At 40.7% G+C, this 19375-nt stretch overlaps 1 protein-coding gene across 4 annotated transcripts in view; it reads left to right on the top strand.

The window, feature by feature from the left end:
- The window catches only part of LRRC27 (leucine rich repeat containing 27), an 87422-nt gene that overhangs the window by 8840 nt on the left and 59207 nt on the right, over nt 1-19375 (top strand). For all 4 annotated transcript variants that reach the window (XM_061635637.1, XM_061635634.1, XM_061635638.1 and 1 more), the window contains exons 3-4: nt 277-407; nt 3197-3255. In XM_061635637.1, the coding sequence (XP_061491621.1) occupies nt 277-407; nt 3197-3255 (190 nt within the window). The remainder of the gene's footprint in view (nt 1-276; nt 408-3196; nt 3256-19375) is intronic.

Here is a 19375-nt window from a genome sequence, read left to right as displayed (position 1 = left end):
GTTGTTAAGATATCAAATCAATAAAGAGTAGCCCAATTGTAAGTAAAAAACTTAGATTCTTAACAATTTTGTCTTTTACAACTTAAATGTATACTTTATGTTTAATTATTCTTATATATTATATAAACCTGAAAATCTTACCTGAATAAATCTAATGGGTAATATTTTATGTATTTTGAATATTTCTCAGGAATCAGTGGTACATTAATTATACATGAAGCAATCACTGCACATTCATGTATTTAGAAAAATATTTAATATATATTTTTGTCTCAGCATTTGCATCTGGAAGGAAATGCCCTGTCAGTAGTTCCTGAAGATTTCTTTCAGCGTGTGCCAAATCTTGTGTGGCTGGATCTGCGTTACAACAAAATTAAAGAGCTTCCCCCTGGAATTGGATGCCACAAGTAAGTCTTCTGCCTTTATATTTGTTTTTTATGTTTTTTTAATTATTCCGTCTGTTAAACAATACATATTCATTATAAACTCAGCAGGGAAGAAAATGCAGGCAAAACTAAGACTGGTTGTCTCTGCCTGTCATTGGCTCTGTCTTTACCTACTGTTGGCCTATCTGCCTTCTGCCCTACCAGTTCCAATGTGTAGGAGCCACCACCGGTTACTGGTTTTGGAGGGTGTATAAATAGGCATTTTAGTCCCCTCCTGCAATGTCACTCTAGTTTTACTAACAGACTGCTAGTCTTCTAGAAACTTCCAGAGTAACTCACAATTAAATATCAACTAATTTCCAATAGATGATTATGATTTTGCAGAAGAAGAGCAATTAGAAATGACTGTGATTGATTAATTCATAGCTATTATTTTCCATCTCTTTCGGAAACCCCTTGAAATTCCATATACTACTTTGTACTATAAATCTCTCTCTTTATATAATTGCACCCCTTGCCAGTAGAACAAAGTAATGTGTAATTCTAATGTTTTATTCAATATTATTATTAATAATATTACTCAATTTTATCCCTAATTGATCTTAGCCCAAGACATTTTGCTGCCTGGGCAGAAAAAGTTGTATAAGAAATAGGTTTAACACTGTCGGCTAAAGGCCAAACTACATGTTACATTATTCACACTTTTTTTAAAAAAAATTGCTTACATTAGCCACTTTATTATTTTGAACAGAGGGGGGGAACCTGAAGCCCACAGGCCTATTTAAACTTGGGACAGGTCTGAATTTGTGACATTATATGTGATGTCAGGTGTGGGGCAGGTAAGGATAAGACTGCAGTGGAATAATAGAGAGCTCACTTTTGCAAGTGGGGCTCCCTGTAATCACTGATCAGCTGATTGATGCTGACTGAGAGCCCTGATGTGATTGACTGCATTAGGGAGTTCCCTGTCCAAACAAAATACTTCTTCTTTTCTAGACATCTTCAGAAAGACAAATATTCTGTTTGAAGGAAGCAATTTGAATCCAAACCACTTCCTCAAAATGGATTTCAAAGGGGCTCCCTGTAACCACTGATCATAGATTTTCGCTTGCACATACTTCCCAAATCTGTTCTAGGGGTTCCTCCGACCCTCTGGAGCCAATTTGCAGAGGGGGCATGCAGGGGCATGAGATTTCCAGGTTTTCAGACAGGGAATCTTTCCTAGCCCTAAGGTGGAGATGCTGGGGATCGAACCTGGGGCCTTTTATATGCAAAACACATGCTCTAACACTGAGCTATGGCCTTTCCCCAATACTCAAAAGCTGCCTAATTCTGCCTCATGGCGGGGCCTGCTTGTGGACCATAGAGATTTTGTTTACTGCGGCATTAGGATGAAGGAAGGGAAGAGCAAATAACCAGGGGGCATTTTTCAACAGGAATTTGTTGCAGGCCCATGATCTGGATCAGGAGCCTGTTTAGATTGGGGCCCCATAGCTGCCTGTTCTTAATAATAAAAGGGGCCAGTTTAAGTATGATTTTTTTGAAAGACTGAATAATGTTGTATTTAGTTTGGCCTTAAATCAGCTAAATGGATTATATGGGACAGTCACATATGTTGTTCATGGGGGTGGGGGGAGTATATTAACATCAAAACGGATACACTGTTAAAGGAAGTGAGATCTTCCTTCCTTTTCTACTGTAACTCCTGTCCTGTTCCAATGAGACACAAGTCTTGGAGCCATTGAATGAGCATAGAGTAGTCAGAAGCTGGTGTATTTTTTTTCTAGAGACCATATTGTCCCCACCACTTTGTGGAGTTGCTCAGACCCAGGATCTGGAGTTGGACTTAGCTCCTTGCCCTGAGTAGGGTTGATAGACAGGGAGCCCTTGGGCTGCTGGTTGAGCACTATATTTCCACATCTGAGCTTCATGCCGGACCTGTTGTCACTGCTGCTTCTGAGGTCCGGAATAGATCTTGGTTGTGTCTCAGCGGATATAAAGTCTCCAGGGTCCCCATTTGTGCTAGAGGGCACCACAGGATCCAGTAACAGCTCCTCTCAGAGGAGGCCTCATTAGAGCTACATCCAGGGGAAGAAGTACTGGGGATTGGAGTTTGCAGATACCGTGGAGAGGGTTTAATGTTAAAATTAGACCTTCTTGCATCCTATATAATTCAGTTCACATATAGATATTTGAACAAACAGATGTGGATGTCCTTGTTATGTCTAGTTTGGCTTTTAAATTAGTACGCACCCTATCCCTGAAACAGAATGTAATGTATGAGATGGCTTTCTGTCTTACACTGATAGTAATACACTGATTTCAGTTTATGCTCTCCTGATATATAAAGTAGTTGTAGAAGTAGCTGTTGTGATTACAATAAAATAAATAATAGCACAAGTATTTGTTGACATACCCAAATACTTAAACTATATTGCTTGTGAACTACTTGAAAAAAATCTATCCTAAAGTGAGATGACTAAATGTGCTTTCTAATTGGTCATCTAATTAAGTTTAGACACTGTTTGATATAGAAAGACTGCTCCATTCCAGCACCTCCACAATCCAGTATTCGCTTCCAGCATTATGTTACATGGTCTAACATCTGACAGACATCACATTTTTCTAATTTTTTTTGTAACCATAATCCATTAATTAGATCCCTTTTGTAATCTAGTTGCATGCTTCTGTTTCTTTGAAAAGTAATCCCTGTTGCAGGAACATAAAATAAATTACAGAATTAATCATTTTTGACATTTTAATTTAGATTTATTTTATATTTACATGTTGTTTTCTTATTTATTTGAAAGGCAGTTGAAAACTCTGCTGTTAGAAAGAAATCCTATTAAAAGATTGCCTGTTGAGCTTGGTAAGTACTCTCCCTTCCCAATAAATGCTTAAGGGAACCTAGTAATTTTTAGTAATTAACCTTTATTGTAAATGTTCCCTTGAATAATATGGAATTTTGGACAGACTTCACCATAGCACAGTGCATGTATGCAGTGACGCAGTGTGACATCACCACAATTTAATTAATATATAATAGTAACAGACCAGAAGTAAATGACTGTCAGGACCAGAGCTAATCTGAAGCTGAATTCAGTAAAAAGTTCGTTAGATGTTGACTGGGATATATCTTCTTTCCTTTTCTTTTTGTATTAGATCAACAGGGGAGGAGGTTGGAACTCTGATCTTTTCTTACCCATGCTAGTAATGGCAGGTCCCAAAACAGTGAGGCCCACAGCACCAGGGCAACCCCACCAGGTCACTGCTAAGAACCTGAATCCTTTGAGATTGGAATTAGAGCCCAATAACTTTAAAGGAACTTGAAATGCTAAATGATTAAGTGGTATATAAATGTTTTAAATAAATGAATTTCAACCCCCAGATTCACCTGTGGGTCTTGGGGAGCCGTATTGTCTAAAGCAGCCTTTCCCCAACCAGTGTGCCTCCAGATGTTGTTGGACCACAACTCCCATCAGCCTCAGCCAGCATTGCCAATGGTCAGGAAAGATGGGAATTGTGGTCCAACAGTATCTGGAGGCACACTGGTTGGGAAAGGCTGGTCTAAAGGATGGGCAGATCCAACACTTCAAAAATATGTTCTTATTTAACCAGCTTGATGCCATGCCTTTGGAGGTCTGCTACAGCAGATATTTAAGCAATTAAACCTGAGCTACCAGTAGGTGGTTCAATAGAATTTATTGCCCCAGCTCTTTGAACTCTTCCACCCCTGGAATACTGATGATCTGATTAGCTTAGCCCCATCCTCTGTTGGAAATGCCCTGGGTGGCTGTGCTCTCTTTCCTGGACCTAGCCATCTTTCCGCTATGATTTATCTTTGTGGTCTGGTTTTCACCAGATCTGCAACCATTTTGACTTGCAGTTGACATTAATTTGTTGGTACTTAACTACTAGCTGGGACCCTAACGTGCTGAGAGTTACTGTGGTCTAGAGGATAAGAGTGTTCAACTTAGACTGAGGAGACCTTGATTCTGCTATGAAGTTCTCTGGGTGACCTTGGGCCAGTTACTGTCTTAGTTCAGTCTACCTCACAGGGTTTTTAAGAGGATAAAGCAAGGGAGATACAGCTATGTATGATTCTCTGTGCTCCTTGAAGGAAGGTGAAGATATAAAATACTTCAGGAAAGTGTCCAGATTTTCTAAAATGTAGTTTACACAAAGTAAAGACTGCTGGCTACCGTCATATGTTCTTTGGATTTACCAAATAGGTCAGAGAAAGCCTGGACACTTGAGAACTCTTGAACTCTTTTTGAAATCTGCAAAAAATAAAACAACTTCCCTTAATGATACTATAAGACTTTCTGTCAACACACTGGCTGGACATACACTCCTTATACTGAGCAGAGTGAACTGGACCAATAAGTAGCCTTGGCCATCTTATTTACACAATCAGGATACTTAAGTTTATTTTATACATGTTGAGTTCCATACAGTGCTGTCAACAGAATTTTTGGGATCCAGGGCACTATATCTAGATTGCATTCTCTGCCCCACTTACAAAAGAGGATACAAATTTGGAAACATCTTCTGTTATATTCCCACCCTCTTTTGTTGTGTGGTGGAGGGTTGAAAAATAGATCTGGAGCCATACATAGGTAGTAATATGTCTGATAGACAGAATGTCAACAGATGAAGCTTTCCCCATAATTATATTTCCATACTAAAAAGGCACAACCTGTTGAATTTCTGCCTGCCACACAAGAAGAGCCCTGCTTTCCCCCAATGCCAATCCTAAACAATGCAAAGAACTCGTGATAAATTGTAAACCAGTTATGCTACTGCAAGTATTTCATCAATTGACCTTAGGCTATTTATTATGGGTTGTATCCAACATAGCATTAAGATGCAGTCCTGTCACAAGGATTTCTGCTTGTGCAACACAATTTCCCTGTCCTCTCCCACACACCCTCTAAATCTGTTCAAGGGGTTCCCCCAACCTTCCAGAGCAGATTTGGGGAGCTGCATGTAGCGGGGGAAAGAAAGGGGGAAAGTCCCATTGCGCAAATGGAAGTCCTTGCGCTGATAGGACACGTTAGTTGAGTACCGCCATATGTATACAAGCACTGCTTAATATAGTAAAAATCACCAGGCAGTTTACATAAAAAACAATAAAAATAAAACAATATTCAATAAAAAATTAAATAATAGAATTGAAAAGTTAAGAATCGGAGTCCTAGACAACTCTGTTGGCTGTAGAAACCCTGTCCAAGTGCCTGGAATCGGTGAGTGGCTGGATGGGAAGGAATAAGCTGAACCCTGACAAAACCGAGGTACTGTTCATGGGAGACTAGAGGAAGCTGGGGGATGTTGACCTAGTGCTCAGTGGGGTACAATTGCCCCTGAAAGACCAGGTCCGCAGCCTGGGGGTCATTCTTGACTCCCAGCTGTCCATGGAGGCTTAGGTCTCGGCTGTGAGCTGGGCGGCACTGTATCAACTCCATCTGATACGGAGGCTGCACCCCTACCTTCCCAACCATCTGCTCCTAGTGGTGGTACATGCCCTGGTCTCCTCTCGCCTAGACTACTGTAATGCGCTGTACGTGGGGTTACCCTTGAAAACTGTCCGGAAGCTGCAACTGGTACAGAATGTGACGGCTTGCCTGATTAAGGGCAGCCGCCGGCGAGATTACATTACTCCAGTGCTGAAGGAGTTGCACTGGTTACTAGTTGCTTCCCAGGCCCAATTCAAGGTGTTGGTTTTGATCTTTAAAACCCTGCACAGTTTTGGCCCAGTCTATCTGAAAGAGCGCCTCCAGCATCATCAGCGATGCCGCTCAACAAGATCAGCCTCAAAAGACCTCTCCATCCCACCAGTTAAAACAGCTAGACTGGTGAGGACTAGGGAGAGGGCTTTTTCAATTATGGCCCCCACTCTGTGGAATTCCCTCCCAAATGATCTCTGCCATGCCCCCTCTATGATGAGCTTCCGCTGGGCCTTGAAGACCTGGCTCTTCAGGCAGGCTTTTGGGGTGAGTTAGGTTTTATTATCATTGTTTGAGATTTTTTAATGCTCTAATGTGAATTGTATGTTTTTATGTTGTACGTCGCCCAGAGTGGCTGGATAACCAGCCAGATGGGCGACTAATAAATTTAATAAATAAATAAAAACGTTTAAGTTTTTAGGAGACAATTAAAGGTTCTTACTGTCTCTGCCTCACAGATTACCTCAGGGAGGATGTTTCAGAGGGTGGGTACTATTACCAAGAATGCCCACTTCTACATTGTCACCAAATGCCAGTCGGCTGGGCATGGAACAACCAGAAGGGTCTTCTTAGAACTTCTTAAAGATTGGCTTGATATGCATTGGTTGAGACAGTTTGCTAGGCATCCTGGTCCCAAGTCTTTTAGCTTTTTAAATGTAAAAAAAGAAAAAAGAAACCCTTGAACTTAGCTTGGTAGCTAAGGGACAACTAGTGCAGATCTTTCAACACCATGCTAAAAGTGAATGTCCCGTTAAACACCCTAGCATACTACATTCAGAGCAAGACCAGGCATGTTTTTCAGATGGTGAGGTGGGTGGGTCAGAAGAGATTTAAGATTTACAGCAACCAAGAGTCAGATGCTCATGCTTGGATGGGTTAAAAATGAAACTGTTACAGAGCAAGCAGTGTATGCTAAGAGCATTCGTTGTTGTTTATTTATACCTCATAATAACTATAGTCACCCTTTTTCTCTTTTTGAGCAAAAATTATTTTGGCCTTTAACATGAATATACCAATTTACATGTTCACACCAGTGGCAACAGCTCATCCCCAAGAATTGCCCTATTTTCCCTCCAGTGGGAAAGCAATTAATCATCCCTGCTCACTATGTTGCTGCTGCAATCAACTTAACAGTGCCCCCCCACAGTGATTTGTAAAAAACAAAACCACAAAGAGCCTGGATTACAATACTAGGTTATCATACTTTACTCTTATAAGCTTCTCAGCCACTCGGCTACTTCATAGGGCTGATGCAACCTACACCTTCTCAACCATAATAAACCCTCTGCAGTGCAGATACACTAATGATGTTTTTGCATTTGCATCGTTAGTGTGGTATTTTTTCTCATATTCACACACTTTGAAAAAAATGTATATATGCTAGAAAGAGCATGAACTTATTCTGTCACTGTTGCCCCCTTTTGCTTTTGAATGGACATGGTACTGTCGAGTCACAGCCACACTAACGTCTTGGATTTCTCAGTTATTTTCTTTGAGCAACAACCAGTTTTCTACCAGGGAAAATAACAGTTTCAAAATAAGCCAAGAAGTCACTTCAAAGTGAACCAGGCAATCCTTTCTCCATTGTCTATGTCTAGAAAAATAGAGAGTCATACAAGCACAAAGGAAGGCCAAAACACAGCTTTAAAATGAACCAGGAAGTCCCTTCTACAATGTCTGTAGAATTCACTTCCTGGATCATTTTGAAGCTATTTTGGGGTCTTCTTGGAATGTGTCTGTCTCTGAATTTCTCCATAGCTCTCATCAGTCACAGCTTTGACTTCAATTGTTGGCTGAAAGGAGGGAGCAGCCTTATATATCAAAAAGCACTTGCTTCAAATGGGGCCTGCACATTTTGCTTCTATAACAAAAGTAGACTGAGGACGCAATCCAAACTCCCCCATCCCACTGGCAAGGAAAGAGGGGGCAGGACAATTGGGTCCGATCCAAATCTGATACCATCATGAGACAGACTTGGGATGCAGTGCATCCCAGGCAAGCTCTGCCCCACCCCAACTCTGGAATGTTCCCCTTCCACTGGCTGCCATTGGTGAGTATCCTGCCAACAGCATACCTGCAAATGTGGAGGAGGGAATGCTGCACTGCTGGAGTGATGCTTGGGGCCAGCTTAGCTGGCAGAGCTGAGCACCCATGTGATCCACCACCTCCCCCAGCCCAGCATAAAGGTGGGTGGGTTGCATTGCTCTGTAAATGTTTTAAAAACAAACTTTCAGTCTGGAATCCCCGCAGGTCCTGGTCCATGCCAGTACAACATTAACTCCATGCTGGAACAGCTTAAAACACATATGTATATTATAGACAGTCATCTATTCTATAATGTCCAAATTCTTGAAAGCCAGCCATATGCTGGGTTCTGTAAGAAAATATGGATAGTCCCCAAATGGGTCAACTGTTGAAATATATTTGAAAGTTTAAGCCTCTCCCCCTGCTTGTAACAATTGGTTACTCAAATATAGTCTCTCATCATCCAAAGTCTGTCACGTGGTATTTCAGCACACTGTAATGCGGACACTTCATTTATTGTTCATTAAGGAATATCTTACATCATACAGCCATGAAAGTGGCTGTATACTATAGCCAGTGTGGATTTTTCACATTCCGCAATGTTAAATTGAAAATACCCCCCTGCTATTCTGATGCTTCCCATAAGCTCATTTCAAAACAAAACCTTATAAAACTTATAGTCCTGAATTCAGAAACGCTTGCTTAACAACCCTCTCAATTTTCATGGCAATACACAAAACAATCAGAAAGAATCGAGAGTTCAAAGTCTAAAGAGAGAGAGAGGAAAAACCCAGAGCCCTTTTGGACTTTTTTCTGTCAGAGTTCTCATAATCTGTTGAAATTCATTAAAAATCAGCCATGTGCACAGAGTACCTGTAATCCTGTTACTGACTTTGCCCCATATTCTGACCTTCATCTTCTGCAGTTTAAAGGTTTAAAAAATGCCTGGCTGATTTTTTTTTTCAATTAATTTTTATTCAAATTTTCAAAACCAAAACAATACAAAAAGAAAAAACAAAAATCAATAACTAACACAACAAGAAAAGAAAAAAAAATATAAAAATATTGACTTCCGATTTGTCATAGTTCAGCTATAACTCTATAATATATAACAAGCCTGTCTCTTAATAGATTATAAAATCACCTTCCTCCAGCGGTTATCTTAATTGGTTTCAAATCTCATTAACATCATATCATTTTATTCTTCCACAAAAAGTCAAAGAGAAGTTTCCAATCCTTGAGATATATGTCCATCAATTTTTTTTTCTAGATAAACATGTCAATTAATCCAACTCATCAAGTCTACTAAGTCCAGTAATTTCAAATCACTCTTCTTCCATTATCCATATTGGTTCCATCTTCCATCTTTACGCACCCAATAATCTTGCTGTCATAGTCATATAATAAGAGTCTGATAGGAATTTCCTTTATCACAGATATTTTCTTGCCATCAATTCCGAACGTATCACTAAAGTATTGTTGCAAAGCCGCATCTCTGTTCCTCTTTTTTACATGATACACTAGCACATCTCTTGAAGATTTTTCCATTGACACAAAACAGGGATTAAATCTGTTAACTTTCTCCATTTCAAGTTCCATCAAATCCTTCCAGTCCAGGAATTTTTTTGAACCGATAATATCTTTATCTCCAGTCTCTTCAATTCCTTCAGGGACAGCGCTGAGTTCCAAACCGTAATATTTGTCTCCAGGATCCATCACAGCCAGGAAATCCAAATCTTTTTCCATGTCCATATTTAATCCAATCTCCATAGTTTGAACCTTGCCTTTAATTTCTCTTTCATCCTTTTTTTGTTTTCCAGATCTATCTTTATTCTCCTTTCTCATAGAATCCTGAATTTCTTTCAGCTCCTGTCTCATTTCGTCAAATTCAATTCTCAACGCTTGACTATTATTTCTCAGTTCTTGTTTTATTGACTTAATCCCATTCATTATTTTCTGAAACATGTCTAAAGATAAAGTCCCTTCTTGTACATCCATGATCTTCTTAATTGTCATTCTTAAAGCCAAAGGAACAAAACTCCTTCAATTTTCAATGTCCCAAGCAAAGAGCAGTTTATTTCTTTATCCAGTTACAAAGGAGTTAATCTTTCAAACCAACTGACGTCACACTCTAGACAGCCTTTATCTCTTATATGCCCAGAAGTGCAAAAACAGCTTTAGTTCACAGCGTCCAAATAACTAGTAGCAGAAGGAATGAGCAGATTCGTCAAAAAAAAGTAGATCAGAAAAAATAGTCTCAGACATATATTACACAAAAGTCTTATAAATCAAAAAGATTTTTCCTTTCAAAAAATGCCTGGCTGATTTTTAATTACTTTAAGAAATCTTGCATTGAACCAAATGATAATGTCGGGCATGCTCAGTAGGAACCAACTGTCAATGTTCTACAAGCGAGACTCACAGCTGCTGGGCTTGCCTAATCATGGGGCCACACCCACACCAGATTTGATTTCACGTGAGACAGACATGGCTTCCCCCAGAGAATCCTGGGAAGTGTAGTTTGTGAAGGGTGCTGCGAGGAGACTCCTATTCCACTGAGAGAGCTCCAGTAGCCAGACTGGTTTAACAGTCTGCCACTCTGATTGAAGGTCTGTGAGGGGAACAGGGTGTCTCCTAGCAACTCTCAGCACCCTTCACTAACTACACTTCCCAGGATTCTTTGAGCTTTGGTTTAAATTTGGGTGGGGGGCTACATGTGCCTGCTGTAGAATAAAAAGGTGGGGGAAACCCTGAAAAGCAATGATACTGTTCACAATGTTTTCCTTTTGGAACGGAAAGGGCCTTCTCTGCCCAGTGCCCACCCACCCAATCTCCTCCCCGCCCCCCTCCCAGCCCCTCCTCCAGGTCAGCGTTGGACTATGAGCTGGGAGACCAGGCTTTGAATCCCCACACAGCCATGAAGCTCACTGGGTGACCTTGGGCCAGTCACTGCCTCTCAGCCTCGGAGGAAGGCAGTGGTAAAACCACCTCTGAATACTATTTACCATGAAAACCCTATTCATAGGGTCACCATAAGTTGGGATCGACTTGAAGGCAGTCCATTTCCATTTGTAAACATGATTGCACAGAAATAAATCCTATTGAACTCAAAGAGTATGCAACTGATGAAATCCACCCTCCCTTTTCCTCCCTCCTATCCCCTCCCTCATGCCACCTTCCCTCCCCTCCCCTCCTCCCCCCTCCCCCTCCTCCTCCCCATGGTCAGGAGTAAATATCATTGAACTCAAGCATGCAAATGATCAAACCTGCCCTCCCCTGCCTCTTCCTTTCCCCCCTCCAATCCCTTCCTTCCCCTCCCACTCCCCCTCTTAACATTTTCAGTCATGATTGCACAGATATAAATCCCATTGAACTAAAAAAGTATGCAACTGATCAAACCCACCCTCCCTTCTCCTCCCTCCTATCCCCTCCCTCTTGCCCCTCCAATCCCCTCCCCCTCCCCATGGTCAGTTTTACCTATCTTAAGCGTGATTGCATGGGCACTCAATAAGCATGCAAATGATCAAACCTGCCCTCCCATATCCCTTCCTTTGCCCCTCCCCCTCCAGTCCCCTCCTTCCCCTCTCCTACCACTCCCCTCTCCCCTCCCCTCCCCCTGCTCCTCCCCCATGGTCAGTTTTACCTATCCTAACCATGATTACATAGGAGTAAATCCCATTGAACTCAATAAGCATGCAAATGATCATACCTGACTTTCCCCTCCTTCCTCTCTCTCCTCTGCCTTCCTCCTCCCCTCTTCCTCCTTTCTTTCCCACTCCAGCCATCCCTCCCTCCCCACGTTCACTTTTACCTATCCTAAGCATGATTGCACGGGAGTAAATCCCACTGAACTCAATAAACATGCAAATGATCAAACCTGTCCTTCTCCTCCCCTCGCCCTCCTCCCCTCCACCCTTCCTTCCTTCCATCCTCCTCCTCCCCTCCCCATCTCCTGTGGTTAGTTTCACGTATCCTAAGCATGATTGCACGGGAGAAAATCCCACTGAACTCAATAAGCATGCTAATAATCAATCCATTCTCATCAAGCTTGCACAGTATCTCCTTTCTTACCTCCTGGGTTAAAAAGCAAAGAAATTCACTAATAGGCAAAAAACCTTGCAGTTTAAGAACGTACCTATAGCCTACAGATATTTCTATCCAACTTTAAAAAGCAGGGAAATTGGGCAGCGATAGTGAATGCACAGGGGAATAGGAGACCTGACCTCTCTGAGATATTGGACTGCCCTACAAATTTGTCAAAATGCAAACACAATTTGGGTTGGTCTTTCACAGTCCAATCCACTTCCTGTGTAGCTTGGAAGAATTTGGTAACATGTGCCTGTGAGGATATGGTGAGTGGTGGCAACACCTGCAATCAGCCCAAATAGTAGATCAGCTGTGCTGATCTTGTTTTATAGCAGGGAGGAAGCAACATTATTAAGACAGTTGACATAGTTCAGATAGTCATTTTAAATATGTCTGAGTTACTTTGCAATTTTAGTGACGTTTCCTATAGGAAATCATTTTCTTTTATTTCTATTTCTGTTAATAGGTGAAGTACAGCAACACTTTGCAAAATTTACACTAAAAAAAACTGCAAAAACAATTGTAGAATAATGGCACTGACTATTCTGCAGAATAGTCTCCACTGGACATCAGGAGTGTCTCAGTTTGCACAAGATAAAACAGTGGGAAGCAGAATGCTAGGTGTGCTCTGTTTTTAATTGACCGTGCCCACCTTGCCTTAAAATAAGTTGTTGAAACGTAGCAGGGTGAAAACATGCATCTTGGGCAGGCTAAGTTTGTTTTTTCCAACAGCTAGAGTCAAGTAGCAACATATTGTAATCAGTCTGATTTTACATCAAACTGCAGTTTCAGATTCAACTGTTTATGCACCCAAAATAGAAACAGAACATGACGTCCAATTTGAAACACAAAAGGCTGTCTTCACCATCATATGACACTGACCAATAAAAAGGCTTTGAAATTAATAAAAATAAAATTGACACATATTTTCTAGATTAGATTCTCTGTAGAAACAATAGTAACACAGGAATGAAGCAAAGTAAGAACACCAACAAACATACAAAAATGTCATTTTCCATCTTTGGAGATGGCAGGTATTGCCACCAGTCACCAGATGCTCAGAGGCTCATGTTACCAAATTCTTCCAAGCTACACAGGACGTGGATTGGACTGTGAAAGACCAACCCAAATGGTGTTTGCATTTTGACCAATTTGTAGGGCAGTCTAATATCTCAGAGAGGAGTTCAGGTCTCCTGCTCCCCTGGTGCATTCACTATAGTTGCCCAATTTCCCTGCTTTTTAAAGTTTGATAGAAATATCTGTGGGCTATAGGTATGTTCTTGCGGTTTAAGGTTTTTTGCCTATTAGTGAATTATTGCTGTACAAGAGTCATGGATATTATAGGTAAAGAAATTATATGTCTTTTGTCCTCCTACATCAGGGGTTCTTCCACCTCAAACCCAGATAATTCCTTGAAAATCATGATATAGTAGCAGCCTTGTATCCACCTAAGAAAGCATTTCTTACCATATGACCAAGGAAGTTTGTTTGTGTGTATAGAGAGATTTTTTATGTGGAATTTCAAATTATACTGAAATAGTAAAGTGGTTATGAGTGGGTGAGAGGAGCCTAGGAAAAGAGGAAGACAAAGTGGCACAGAAAGTAATAGACATTGGGAACAGCAAGACTACTGTTATTAAAGCTAAAGTTTTCTGGAGGACCATCCTCCAGAGGAAATTTGTTTCACAACTTTCCTAATGGCTTTTAATTGCTGGTAATTTAGAGTAAGGCAAACAATCTATAGTATTTGTCTTCCAAGACTGGTTTCGTTGAAAGAATTTATGTGCAAATATGCTGCATAATGCAGTCATGAATAAAGTACAGACTCAGACAGAATATTAAGTAATGCAATCTCAGAAAGTAAGGCCAAAAAAGAAAGATGTTCAGTCAAGCTGTGAATGGACTTTTTAAAATAGCATTTTCAAAGCTGTGAGAAATTTTTTTGACTGCTATCAGGATCTTGGCACTTTTCATATTGTTTTCCCCAAACTGTTGTTTACCCTACTGTTTACCTTAAATATTTGTTTACCAACAGCAATTTAATATGAAGAATATTTTGCAAAAAATACAGGTTTTCATCCTGAAGTGTATTGTTAATCTATATAAGGGTAGCCAATGTGGTGCCCTCCAAATTTTTTAGACTACAACTCCCATCTGCCTCAAATAGCAGGGCCAAAGATCAGGGATGATGGGAGTTGAAGTTCAAAACATCTGGAGCGTACCATGTTGGCTACCCTTGATCTAGATGCAATGCAGACAAAGCAATCTGTCTGCAAATATTTGCATGTGTTGTTTGTATTCATCCAGCCTTATAAATAAGCTCACAAAAGTTATTAGCCTGCAAAAATGTTTACTAGCCTGCCGGGGGGCTGACACGGGACAAACATAATTCCATCAGTCCTCCAGCAGCCTTCTGATTTCTATGCTGGGTATGATGAAGGAGCTTCCCTACTCCGCTTACTTTCTCTGCTGGGCATAGAGCATGGATGGGGAACCTTTTTGAGCCAGCAGGCCAGATCTTTATCTTCCCCATCCTGTGGGCCAACTTTGACAGGTGGGTGGTCCCACCCACCTGTCATCAAACTGATGTCAGATAGTAAGCAGCCAGGATTGCAGGGATATGTAAGGAGTTCAGTGCTGCTTTCTGCCGGGTTTGGGTGCACCAGCAAATTCCCCATGGGGAACTAGTTCATGCGCTCGAATCAAGCAGGATTGAACTCCCCAGCCATCAGCTGATATGTGGGGAGTTTAGACTTACTTTCTAGATGGACAATTGAACTGTGTCTCTCTACCTGTCCTACACCTGATGTCACATATGATGTCAGGTGTTGGGAAGGTAGGTGTGATTTGGCCCAGGGGTTAGAGGTTCCCCACCCCTGGCTCAGAGGAAGGGCAGAGTGCTCCATTTTCCTCCATTATTCATTTGCATGGAATTCGTTTCTTGCTACCAGATGAGTACATAAATAAAATGCTATATTCATCCAAATGTAATGACTGCAGTGGAAAACAAAGAATTGTAGATAAAATAATGGATGTTAGCAGGGCTGTGGAGTCATGGAGTCGGAGTTGGAAGCAATTTTGGGTGGAGTCGGAAGCAATTTTGGGTGGAGTCGGAGTCGGTAGAAATGTACTGACTCTGACTTCGAAATAAAATTAATATTTTAATATTAATTTATTAATATTAATACATTAATATACATTTGCCATTTATGAAGGAGTCGGAGTCAGACAGTAGAAAAATAGAGGAGTCGATGTCGAAGTCGGACAGTAGAAAAATAGAGGAGTCGGAGTTGAAGGTTTGACATATCAACTCCACAGCCCTGGATGTTAGTCTTGGAACCAACATAATAATATTTGGCAGTTCTTTCTCTCCCTCTTCATAGTGCTGAAGATAATGCATGCAACCTTTGTTGCATTAAAATCATAAAATTGCTTTTGGATTTTATGGAGTTAAGGTGTACCAATTATAGGAAGTAAGACTGTCCATAGTGATATATGTATCAGATCTGGATTATTGCAAAGCACTGTCTGTATAGCAGGGGTTAGGCAGAAGGTAGATCAGGATCTGCTGGTAGATCTCTGGATGATTTGCAGTAGGCTATCAAATTATAAATTATACTGCTGAAATGCAAAAAGTTTGTGGGAGGAGGGGATAACCAGGAGTGCATTTTTGTGTGGAAGGACTGTCACCGCCATTCTGTTCTGGTACTCAAAACAAATTTCTGAGCTCAGAATTCTTTAATTCTGAGTGTACTCTTTTGATGCAGGCTCTGGTTGAGTGATCTCGTGGTTGTAATAAAAAACAAAGTATTATTATTTATTAGACTTGTTATCTGAAGGTCACCAAGCGAGTTACAACACATTTAAAAATGTACATATAAATACATTATACCATTAAAAACAGAACAAAACAATCCCCATCACAGCCACAGTATTTTAATATTTTAGTATTTTGTATTTAATGTTGTAAAGATAGTTATATTTTCATCTTTTTCTAATTATTTTTTGACTTGTATTTAATGGGTTTAATTATGTTAATCTTAGTTTTTGTTGTATGTTTAAATTGTTGATTTGATGACCAGGTAGTTTTAAATTGAATGTAAAGTGTTTACTTGATGTACACCGCCCAGAGAGCTTTGCTATGGGCGGTATAAAAATTGAATTAAATAAATAAATAAATAAATAAAATAGAAGAAGATCTAAAATAGGTTCCTTTCAGGGAAGGTGTTCCAGACAATATTGGGGTCCTGAGCCATAAAGAGCTTTATAGGTCAAACCCAGCACTTTGAACTGAGCTGAAAAGTGAACAGGCAGCGAGTGTAGTTGTATTGAGATCAGGCAGGCACCTTTGCTGTATTCTTTTTGGCGCCTGTTTAAACCTTTTTTGTTTAGGCAAGCCTATCCAGATGCATAGATACTGATGTGGGTTTTTTTTTAATCTGTTGCTATTTTTAATTTAGTTTTAAAATGTTTTTACTTGTTTTTAACTGTTCTATCAATAATTTTAATTTTTTTGTAAACCATTTAGAGGTTTATTATAATCAAGTTGTATATCAATTTAAATAAATAAATAAAACAGAATTGATGTTATATGATCTGCTCACCTTGAATCTATCAATAGGCAGCTGCAATTTGCACTACCTGAAGCTTCCGAACCATTTTCAAAGGCAGCCTCATATAAGGCATAGTCGTCCAGCCTTGAGGTTACCAGAGCATAGCCAAGTTATCTCTGTCCAGATAGTGTTGTAGTTGGGCTACCAGCCTAAGCTGGTGGAAGGCAATCCATGCTACTGAGGCCAGTGTGACCCCATCTAAAGCAGACCACACACCTCTCAGCCAGTCAGAAGCACCCACCAACAGCATCTCAGTCTTGTCTGGATTAAGCTTCAATTAATTGTCCCACATCCAGCCCATTATCATAACCAAGCACTGGTTCAACATATCTACTGCCTCACCTGCAGAAGATGAAAAGGAGAAAAAGAGCTGTGTGTCATCTGTATACTGATGACAATGCATTCCAAAACTCTGTTATGACCCCACTCAGCAGTTTAATATAAATGTTAAGCAACACGGGAGACAGAAATAACCCCTTTCGGACTCCATGGCATTGAGCAATGCTCCCTGGGAACCACCTTGTGGAGCCAGCCATCCAAGTAGGAGTGCAACCCAATACCCATCTCAGCAGTTGCTCCAGAAGGATACCACAGTCAAGTGACATTGAAAGCTGTTGAGAAATCAAGAAGAATCAACAGAGTCATACTCCTCTTGTGTCTTTCCCGACACAGGTCATCCCAACACAGTAGATCTTGCAAGTTTGTCTGCCCACCCCTGTTGCATAGAACTGCTTTTCAAATATTCTCATAAACTACAGTTGGTCCAAAATGTAGCAGCTAGATTGTTAACAGTTCCTACATATATATCTACGGAGCATTAGAATCCCTTATTAAAACAGCTGCATTGCCTTCCTGTTTTTTTCTGGGCACAACTCAAATGCCGGTGATTACTTTTAATGGTTTAGAACTAGGATATCTGAAGGACTGCCTCCTCCCTGACAGTCTACAGGATTCTCTTCAGAGGCTCTGCTTTGCTGTGGAGGATGATCCATTAGAGCAAGTGGGACAGTGCTCTGCCAACCCCCAGTCTGCCCTTAGCCAATCCCACCTGCCTGCCACCTTACTTACAACCAGTCCAGCGGGTGATACTGCCTGTAAGCTTCCTCTTCCTTAGCCTCAGTGTTGTCCCTCTAGAGGACAAACTAGAATTAGTTGGCTCTGCCTGTCATTAGTTCTGGATCTGCCTGTCATTGGTTCTGGCTCCACCTACTATTAGTCTCCTGTTTTCTACCCTACCAGTCTCAGTGAGCACCAGCCATTTCTGCTCCACTGTGTTCCACCATCCCTTGAAATATATTTGGTTGGGACCAGGCAGAGGACCTTTTCTTGGCTGCACCTCGGCTCTAGAGCTCCATTCTGTTGGAGGTACTTCTCACCCCCTTAATGGCCTCCCAGTAGTTAGTTAAAACCTTTCTTTATGAGAAAGCTTTTGGGTTGTAGATGGTTGTTGCATTGGTTTTGATCTGCTGTAGCTGTAAGGTTGTTTTTAATGTTTTTGTAATTGATGTTTTGAACTGATAAATTATATTTTGAATTTGTTGTTAGCCACCTTTACCTTTTAATAAGGCAAAGGTGGAGTATAAATGTTTTAAATAAAATGCACAAATAAAGTTGAATACAACCAAGACATGCCACATTTCTACTAGTAGTAAATTCCTGCCCTCAATGGAGATGGGAAGGGATGATGGGTGGTACAGAGGGCATGGATGCCTTATCCCCAGTTTCCCAGTTCAAGAGTTGGTTATCTCCCCCAGGAGAGTGGGGCAACCAGGCATAGATCATGAAGGAAACTACACTGTCACAGTCTGTACTCTGGTAATAAAAGGTGTTCAGGCTGTCTTTATCCTTAGTTACTTGAGCACCTGGCACGTACTTGGCAGGGTGGAGGGAGTAATTGGAGGAGAGCTTTCTGATAAACCTCCAGGGTTGTTGTTGTTATGTGCTTCCAAGTCAACTACAACTTATGGCAACCCTATGAATCAGCAACCTCCAAGAACATCTGTCATGAACCACCCTGTTCAGATTTTGTAAGTTCAGGTCTGTGGCTTCCTTTATGGAATCAATCCATCTCTTCTTTGGCCATCTTTTTCTACTCCCTTCTGTTTTTCCCAGCATTATTATCTTTTCTAATGAATCATGTCTTCTCATTATGTGTCCAAAGTATGATAACCTCAGTTTCATCATTTTAGCTTCTCGTGACAGTTCTGGTTTAATTTGTTCTAACACCCAATTATTTGTCTTTTTCGCAGTCCATGGTATCCACAAAGCTCTCCTCCAACACCACATTTCAAATGAGTTGATGTTTCTCTTATCCACTTTTTTCATTGTCCAACTTTCACATCCATACATAGAGATCAGAAATACCATAGTCTGAATGATCCTGACTTTAGTGTTCAGTGATACATCTTTGCATTTGAGGACCTTTTCTAGTTCTCTCACAGCTGCCCTCCCCAGTCCTTCTGATTTCTTGACTATTGTCTCCCTTTTGGTTAATGACTGTGCCAAGGTATTGATAATCCTTGACAAGTTCAATTTCCTC

Source organism: Rhineura floridana, chromosome 7 (assembly GCF_030035675.1).
Source record: "Rhineura floridana isolate rRhiFlo1 chromosome 7, rRhiFlo1.hap2, whole genome shotgun sequence".
Taxonomy (NCBI): Eukaryota; Metazoa; Chordata; class Lepidosauria; order Squamata; family Rhineuridae; genus Rhineura; species Rhineura floridana.
The sequence above is the reverse complement of the archived record's forward strand: the minus strand, read 5'-3'. Positions and strand labels throughout refer to the sequence as shown.